Source organism: Diadema antillarum, unplaced genomic scaffold, assembly GCF_040938485.1.
Source record: "Diadema antillarum isolate AM-2024a unplaced genomic scaffold, OU_Dant_1.0 scf00000015, whole genome shotgun sequence".
Classification (NCBI taxonomy): Eukaryota; Metazoa; Echinodermata; class Echinoidea; order Diadematoida; family Diadematidae; genus Diadema; species Diadema antillarum.
Window position 1 is genome coordinate 839,415 of NW_027270904.1, and position 9,633 is coordinate 849,047.

The window sequence follows — 9,633 nt, forward strand, 5'->3', positions numbered from 1 at the left end:
TGAATCCAACTTCAGAGCACTGTAATATATGGCGGCCATAACGGGGGGGGGGGGGGGGGGGGCTTCCCAAAGAGGAACTGGATTAGGCAATGAGCCAGGTGCGTTGCTATGCCAGTGCATTGATAACTTTTTGTTAGGCAAACTTGTAGCCCCCAGTTAGAAATTGCCATAAAAACAGTGGCCATACCGAGTTGGTCTATAGATTGAAAAAAAAAAACCAACAACGACAACTCATTACGATGTCTCGTTTCTATGAATTCGAATCCGTCAGCGACAAGCCTATTAATCAACTTCCACTCGAGTCTTAACCAGATCACAAAAGACCGGCTTCGCAGCTTTTTCTCTAGAGGAATATGACAGAATGCCTGAGTGTTTTTTTTAAAGAAAAATTCCCATCTTCTTTCCCTTTGAACAACTCCTAATTTGCGTCAGAATCATCATTCTCGACAACCTCGAACAAAAGGTGCACCTGCTACTCGGTCTGGTATTTGTTCCTCTCTGTCCTTTTCCATTCCTTCCCTGCTCTTGGTCGTACATGCTGATTGCAGTCTCTTCCATTCCTCCGCTGTCCCGATGGAGCTAGAAGCCGGCATCATCTGGCAAACTACACCACTGCAGTCGTTTGGTTCAAGAAAACATATATATATATATATATATATATATATATATATATATATATATATCATGTAACGAAATTCGATTTAACCGTTCGATTATAATTTGTCATAATCGATTGTGCCGATAGTATAGAAATGGGCGCATTATCGGAATGATGGACAAACATTTTAATGTGGTAGTGCATTATTATGAGTTTTAACATTTATTATTAAATATGTGGTTACTTGTTTGTCATGGGCAAGTTTGGGTTATTTAATACCAACTCCGGTTTAGACCGATGATACATGCCGAATTATAGTAACCATGTACAAGAGATACTGTTAAAACGTATAATCATTGTACGATTTTTGTAACCACGCCAACATTGTAAATAACTTGAACAACTGCTGCGGGTATTTCCTGAGTTGTTTGCGTCCGTGCGGGATTGCCTCCTCATTCCGCGATAAGAGGAGAGGCATATAAAGTGGTCGTTGTGTGACACAGTCCGCAACAAGCAGCCCGTGTATGATACATTTCCAATGTGTCGTTAATGTTCACTTCTATGTGTAATAAACTGTACATGTGTTCCTGAATTGCTGACTGCACTGTGTCTTCTTGAGGGTTCTACCACATTACAGCAGGTTGGAGAGTGGTGGTACATGTTCCTGAGTTGGTGCGCCGTTCCTGAGAAGACCAAGTAGCAAGTCATCGGATATCGGGTATAATGGTAATGTGACTTGTCGCATAGTCCGTACCCAATCCGAGTTCCAGTCGTCGCCGTTGGATTTCGGGCATATTGGTAAAGTGACTTGTCGCATAGTCCGTGCCCAATCCGAGTTCCAGTCGTCGCCGTTGGATATCGGGAGAAGTGGTAATGTGACTTGTCGCATATGCCCTGTACCCAATCCAAGTTCCAGTCGTCGCCTGAGGAAGTTGGTAACGGTGCGATACAGCACTTTACCCCGTGCCATCAACGATACCTGTGCCACCATATGGTTGTGAAAGGTGTTCCACGTTAGCGTGACTGAGTTGGTAGCAAAATTTGGTAACAAAACTTGGTAGCAGAACTTGGTAGCAAGAGGTGGTAGTAAAAGTTGGTAACAAAATAAGTGTACCAATTTAACATCCTCTACAAGTGACGCTTGGGAGTAACATACTTTAAGTGATGCTGAACTTGGTATGTGTGCCGCTTGTGTTGGTAAGCTGCTTCTGACACAACATAATACATGGTAGCATACAGACTAGTAGTTTTAATAATTTAAAGGGATCGTTGTAAACTGCAACAAAACGAACCCCGCCTACTCGGCCATCCTGACACGGCTCGCGGAGACATTTGTACAAACAGTCAAATACACTCACTTAATTCACGACGAGAAGGCGAGTTCGTCACAATATATATATATACATACATACATATATATACATATATATAGTGTGAAAGGTGTGTTTTCAGTTGGTAAACCACTGGGCCGTCGCATCTTAGTAGTGTGTAGGTGAGAGGAAGGATAAGACGATAGACGTAGCTTGAATCCTCACAGTTTGATTTTCATTCTCCAGCTTTCGGGCCCTGCCCTTTATCAAGACTGAGGATCAAAGAAATCGGACAAAATAATGATGATGGATACAGGACATGATATAGATATTGTATAAAAAAAAAAGATAGTTTTCAAAACAATAATGAAAATAATGACGATAATGATAGAGGCAATATATATACATATATATATATATATATATATATATATATATACATATATATAATCATATATTATACATAATTATATACATATATATATATATATATATATATATATATATATATAATCATCCATTGCATCATATTGGCAATTTTCAAATCGGCTTTGCCGGCTCTATGATGCTGAAAGTTATTATGTCGATTGCTCATCTGTCAAAACCAAAATATAGGAAATAGAAAAGCGTTGGTCAGAGAGCTCATTATTTCTCATCTCCTTTTGATAACCCCGAGAGAGATGTATGTCATTCAAAAACCCGCTACAACCAATGTCCAGGGACTATAAATTTCGCTACACATCAACTAATACTATTTGCGACACAAGACCATTTCAGCGCAAGTGACCATCAGTCAGAATAAAAGAGAGACCGAGAGAGAAAAAGAGATAGGGAGGAAGAGGGAGAGAGAGGGAGAGAGGAGAGAACGTCAAAATGACACTCTCCATTGAAGTGATTTTCCCATAGTCCCGGTTGCACAAGACTGCGTTGGGTTAAATCGAATTACATACGCTCTGAAAGACCTTTATCTCGATCTATTGAAAGTACTCGTATATGGTCATTGAATCAGGCTCTGAGCATGGAAAGGGTCAATTGAAGCTATAGATGTCTGTGATGAATTAGAAAGAGAAAGGAACATTGGTCGAAGAGAAAGAGCACAATAAAGAAGCTGGCAGTGTCAGCGTTCAACCTCCCTGGTTCAACCCTATTCGAAAGAAAAAAAAAATTGTTTGGAAGATGTAGGACGACCGCAGCTTTTTATATCCACTTACTCCGATGTAATGGACTGAACTACTTATGGCGTTATGATTAGATGAGTGGTCATTGTTAACAGGATGTTATAGGATCCGGAACATTTCCGGAACATTTTCGCTTTGTGTGTGTGTGTGTGTGTGTGTGTGTGTTTGTTTTTGTTTTACACAAGACGATTCTTGACAATGTGTCAAAACTATTTCGAGTCTTAAATTCACAGAACGAGTTTCAGAGGTTAGCATCAAAGTTGTATACATCTGTGGAAATGTGTATGATTTCATGAAAAAATATTTCATCATTCTGTATGCCGCTATAAATTTGTTTGATGTTTACGTTCAGATGTTGGTATGTCCATGCCTTAGATGCCATCTCATTGTCTTGCAAAGACAATTCATTTCGACAATTTCGTTGTTTCTTAACGCTGATCCCGGAGTGAGGTGTTTAATTAACTGAACATTGATTATGAATAACATTATGATCAGCTCTAGATGATTTTGCCTAACACTGATTACATATGCTTATCATAATAACATTGGCAGAAAAAACAGAAGCCTTCTTTCCTCTAACATCTATCCATCTGTCGCTGTATTACACTCGCCTATTATTGCAGCTACGTGCGAATTCTCCCGCACAGGTGTGCATGGGGCGAGTAAACCATGGTGGCATAGTGTCCACAATACTGTGTACATAGATTCAAGTTCTCTTATTTACCATTACTCCTCTTTCCGTCTTTCCCAAGCAATGCATCAAGTATTGACCGCGAGCGGCAAGTTATGTTATCCCAAAGACAGTCACTTGATTTCTTTTTGTCAACATTCTTGGCCTCGTGAATGGTGATTTTTGTGCCTGCGTGGTTAACACGCTATAATACAGTCAGACCGCAACGTCCTGAAAAGCCTTCGCATTTATCGTACGCGTATGCATGGACCTCGCGGACATGAATACGTGATGAGCTGGGAGACCACATTTTTAGAGTGTCTGTAAATCTAAACGACATTATCAATCTTCATGATTTATACATCGATAAAAAGCTGAAAAGTTGTACTTTGATGAAATTTGACCACTTAAAAGGTTATGACATATTAAATATACTGAACAAGGAAATTAGAAAACACAAAATTTGCATATTTTTCATTTTTCTTAAGGGGTACACTAGACCAACGAAATTAAGGTGGACCAAAATAGAAGAGGTATAAAATGAAAGAGGAAATATCATTCTATGAAAACATAATGACTTTATGTGGACTGATCCTATGAACGGGTCAGGTTGGCGAATAAATCATTGCGTTGTACAGTTAATTTTTGACGAGATGTCAGTTTTTGCGCGAATACGCGTTTCTGATAGGTTAATTCCCTCTGAGTGGAGAGTTGAACGAACCTCGCGGAATAACAGTAAACGTGTACTCTTAATACACTGTGTGTAGATGACAGTGTAGGACCCTATGGTGTGTGTGTGTTCGCGCGCACAATACGCGCTCAGGTTCAGGCAACTGCAGCTAAGATCTCCACGTAAACAACAAGAACAACACTCCACTCTGATCGAAAACTCAACTTTGGCTTGAACTTTGTTTGCACAACTAGATAGAGTAGCGTGCATTAATAAATAGCATACAAATCAATAATAAAGGATCTAGCACTAAGTTTGCGCACATGAGTTCTTTGGGGCTCTCTATTTGGTATTAGAATGATTATTTCTTATTAATCCACTGTCCCCATCCCTGAGTAATTTATCTAATGATACCCTGGGAGCGCATGATCATTCATGTATATCAAATTGCCACACTATGATTTTTACTCGACGAGACTTTCAATTTCTATTATTTTCTAAGCGAGGGACCAATTCAGTTCTTACTGTGCTATCATAACAAGTATATCTAAAACGTTGGCTATCATTCATGTGGTGATTCAACCTATGAAAGGGTCGGGTTGGCAATAAATACAAAGCCTTGTTCTAATTTGTCTCAGGGTCTTTTGGAAAATATCGATATAATGCAGAGATATGAGTAATGGTATCATAAGCTCATTTTATATAATGTAAGCATTAAAAGGTGTGATTTATTTCAAATATTCACAAACCAAGTCAATTAGTCATGGATAGTAGATCTTCATGTCGTCAATAAGTGAATCTCGTAGACCATGCACTTTGTCTCTGAATTATCTCGCAAAATCTCGGGTGCTGAAAAGGACATGCGCAAAAACCTGCGCGTACGGTAAATTTTTGATTTGAGCTCATTAACAGCAGCGTTGCGGTCTGACTGAATAAGTATCACTTCCTTCTCTCCTTCTGTTGTTCTCGTTTTCTTAGGTCTGAAAATTCCTGTTCCTGCTGGAGTAGGGGGCGAGATGTTGTGTCGACTCTTGTTGTCCAAGTTCCCACTGTGGACGAGCTTCGTCGCGTCTGTTCTGAACCTCACTGCGGTAACCCTGGAACGCTACTTCAGCATCGTGCATCCCCTGCACTACGACGCCATCTTCACGGCGAAGAAAGCTGGGGTGATGATCTTCACCGTTTGGGTCGCCGGCATCGTCATGAACAGCTACATGCTCTACATCTTCTTCAACGACAACGGCGTCTGCACAATCAGTTGGCCCAACACAGAGTACCAGACCTTCGTGGGCGTGGCGAATTTTTGCGTCATCTACGTCATTCCCATCGCGGTGATGGGCATCTCCTATTGGCTGATCATGGCCAATCTTTCGGCGAGTGCGCGGAGATTGAAGCAAGCGACGCGCGAAGGGAAGTCAGGCCCTATGTCCATGGAGCTGTTGAGCGCGCGCAAGAAGGTGGTAAAGATGCTGGCCATAGTGGTGGTGACGTTTGCGATCTGCTGGGCTCCAAATCAGTTCGTCTTCTTCGCTTACAACTGCGGTTGGAATTTGGATTTCAACTCGTGGTACTACCACCTAACGGTGTTAGTGGCCTTTTGCAACAGCTGTATGAATCCCTTCATCTACGCCTTTAAGAGCAAGCAATACCGGAAGGCTCTCCGGGCTGCAGTGTTCGGCAAGAAATTGACTACAACGATCAGCAGTCATGAGAACACAAATCCAAGTTTGGCTGGATCGTCTGCCGGCAAATGAATTTTGAGAAAGAATTGAAGGAAGTGACACTCGTTATGAATGGCGTAATAAACTGCTGAACTACTGACAAGCGCCGGACATAAGCACTGAATCATCCAGTGTCAGATTGTTATGTAATTATGTTACATATTATGTAAATCATATAAAAGTATAACATGAAAAAAATTATATTCGATAACAAAAAAAAAATATTCGATAGCGTCTCTGATTATGAGGAGTTGCAATGATATTGATCCCTTTGCAGTACATATCAGGTTTACTAGTACTCAAAACCGAGATTGCCCACCGCGTTAGAATCTTTAATCGAGCAAAATTTTACAAAGATTTAGAACGCTTAGAAACCTTATTAAAATGTTCACATGTTTTTACCGCAAGTTGATGTCACCAACTCACAATTCTCCCATAATAATTTGTGCAGACGAAATACCGTAAAAATCATATATCTGGTCAATGAAAGCATATACAACCCTTTGCAACTGTAAGCCATTGTTGGTACCGTACTGCGACGCGCACTCATACCAGCACATACACACACAAACACACACACACACACATGAAAACAAACAAACAAACATAATACAGCTTCTTAATGATACAGCTAGCCTTTTTGCTTTAATCGATTTCGAGCTTAAAAAAGAAAAAAAATAGATATTTATGTGAAGGTCATGAAGACAATCGTAGATTTATGACGTCAACTCCTCATCTAATTTGCATACGTGGTATCACTTTGTCCTAAAAGCATGTGAAGTGCGAATATTTAAAATTCCCTTTATCTTCTAAGTGATGCAACTTCTACCAATTAAATTGATTGATGATATAGGCCCTGATTTTGTTTATTACAGTCGACTTGAACATGTGGCAGGACACTTTGTGATAAATAATAGATATATAATATTAAACCAAAAAGGTAACCTTCTTTCAACGTAAATCTGTATATTTCTTTCTTCGATTGCAGCGTAATGCTCACTTCATAATTCGAAATGTGTCACATCAGGGAATCGACGTCATGGCGTCAAGACAAGTGGTAACACACTTTTCGAGATGGAATCAATCAGGCCTATATAGTCCAAGCAAGGAGGTTCGAGAGATGGAGTTACAACTGACTATATATAATTATTCAATCAGCTGCCAGTTTTCTAGGAATGGACAAAAGAATTCCACAGGTGTATTTGTGCCTTTGATGTTCGATGCTTGAAGCCGCCATCTTTCTGAGCAATCTGAAGATTCATATTTAACGCTAACATAATATCGGGTATATGCTGCTCGTTTATATATCAAATGCAATGAAATTTCACCTAATGATAAAGCGTATGAAACAAAAGTCAATTCCGTTCGAAAACATGTGCAAAAGTGTAAATCTGAACTGTATTTTGTGAAAGTGTTTGAAATTTTACCCTCATGGAAAGCCGGTTTATCACTTTTCTCCTTATTTCCGCCAAATGAAACTAATATGGTATCATCTTCAAATATAGTTCTTTATAAATTAATATGTCAGATTAGCGTAAAGACACGTACACTCGAGTAATTTTGATATCTATTTCACCAATATTTGAGCAATTTCTATTCGCGCACCCCCGTGCCTTTACCATTGTCTACCGCCCATCGTTTGTAAGTAGGGGATAGCGAAAAGTAATTACCATCATAAAGACATATCTTATCTTCCTTAGACAGTGGCTGGTCATTATGCAATGAGACGTGAATTCATTTTCTTCCTATCGGGGGGGGGGGGGGCGGGCAGATCCAGTTTGACACATACTTCAAATATTTTTGAGTGGCGGCTTCGAGCAAGGGATCAAAGCGAATAAGACTGTTGTGAGTCCATTTCTCGAACCTTCTTGGTCCAAGACTGGCCCGGCCAGCTACACGGAATATTATTCTTGTGGCTGAGCCTTGCCCGCCCCTATAGACCGGGTCTATTAGACCGAGTTTCATCATTTTGGTAAACGATAGAAATCTTGCCATGGTTGCACAAAATCAAGAAGGAAATCAATTTATATGGGAACTATGTTGTTAGATACTCCTAAATTTTTCCAATTTGGCATCCATATACCTTGACAAGAGTCAGTGGTTTCATAGCTTATGGGACTGAGAATTTTACGTGTCACGTGAAAATGTGTCCTTATAGGTTCGTGCGCCTTTTCAGCTGTTCTTATTTCCACTTTAAAAGCATCTTGATGTAACTTGAAAAAGACAACAACAACCAATGTTGATAAAGAGATTAATTGGTAGGAGGGAAACGAAAACAAAGACACGGTGATCTTTGAAAGAGGAAAAAGGATCTCTGGTTAGCGAATCTCCAGTAATCACGTGCACACCAGATACAGTTTGCGAAAACACTTATTCACCTTAATTCATGTTGGACTCCTGAAAATTCAGGTCTATGCGCAGGTGTGACTTTATAAAATGAAATAAAGTCAAAGAAACAAAAAGAGGCACAAGTTTCATTGTTAAAAATCGCACATATAGAATAGGAATATTATGGATTTTCAAAGCGTCATCTGTTCTTATGAGAAAAAAAAATGAAATTGCCACCTATTAAGCAGTAGATAATACTTTATAAACGATATAATGATTTCCCCATCGGAAGGCACTCCTATGCCACTCTTTAAAAAAACAACAGATGAAGTTTTCGTTTATAGCGCAACTCTTAAGTTGTGGCTATTCCTGCTGACTTCATTAAAAAAAAAAAAACCTGCAGAGATCAAGTGAAAACTTGTTTGTATCATTACCAAGGGAGACGTGTGAAGCCCTAAGGCTTTCTTTGTTCTCTATGTTTATAATCAATTCTTCATAATATCTGCCTAAAAAGAGTTTCTCTATTTCTTTTCTTCCCCTTGTAACTCTCTGCTACTCAGAAAATCACGTAAGAATGATCACGTGTACTGGTGCTTTTGTGATCGTTATCATAAAAGAAACCGAACCGAGGGTGCAGAAGAGAATTTGGAAATCGATGCTTCTAAAAACTCATAAACCACTCGACAAAAAACCCCGATATGAACATGATGAAAGTGAACATGCGTGACTCCTAAGCTCACGTGCGTATATCGTCTTGAGATTTTACTAATACAAAGTATACAACACCTGCCTGCGCCCTTTGAATAAAATGGCAATCGATATGGAATTTGTGATCAGGGAGGAAGAGAAAGAGAAAAAATGGTTTCAAAAGGCATATAGTGAAAGGGGAAAAATGAAGCAGTTTCTTTACTTGACTAATCACGCTTAGGCCTACTTGGTTTGATTGAGATCGTTTAATATTCTATACGCCGGTAGATTTTAAGGAAGTAAGGCCTTGTGTTATGTTTCATTTTGTCACTATTTTATTGAACTTAAAACCATAATCATTATTGAAGCAGGTGCTTTCACTTGAAACACTCGTGGATGACTTTTGTCCAATTTGAGCGAGGCTTCGGAAGAAGAGATAATGATCGATTTATCCGGAACAATACATAAAGC

General features: G+C 39.4%; 1 protein-coding gene across 1 annotated transcript in view; it reads left to right on the plus strand.

The window, feature by feature from the left end:
* LOC139724189 (galanin receptor 2a-like) overlaps positions 1-6,180 on the plus strand; it is a 49,567-nt gene extending 43,387 nt beyond the window's left edge. Inside the window, exon 3 of the mRNA XM_071635337.1 lies at positions 5,405-6,180. Coding sequence (XP_071491438.1) covers positions 5,405-6,180 — 776 coding nt within the window. The remainder of the gene's footprint in view (positions 1-5,404) is intronic.
* Positions 6,181-9,633: the final 3,453 nt, after the last annotated feature.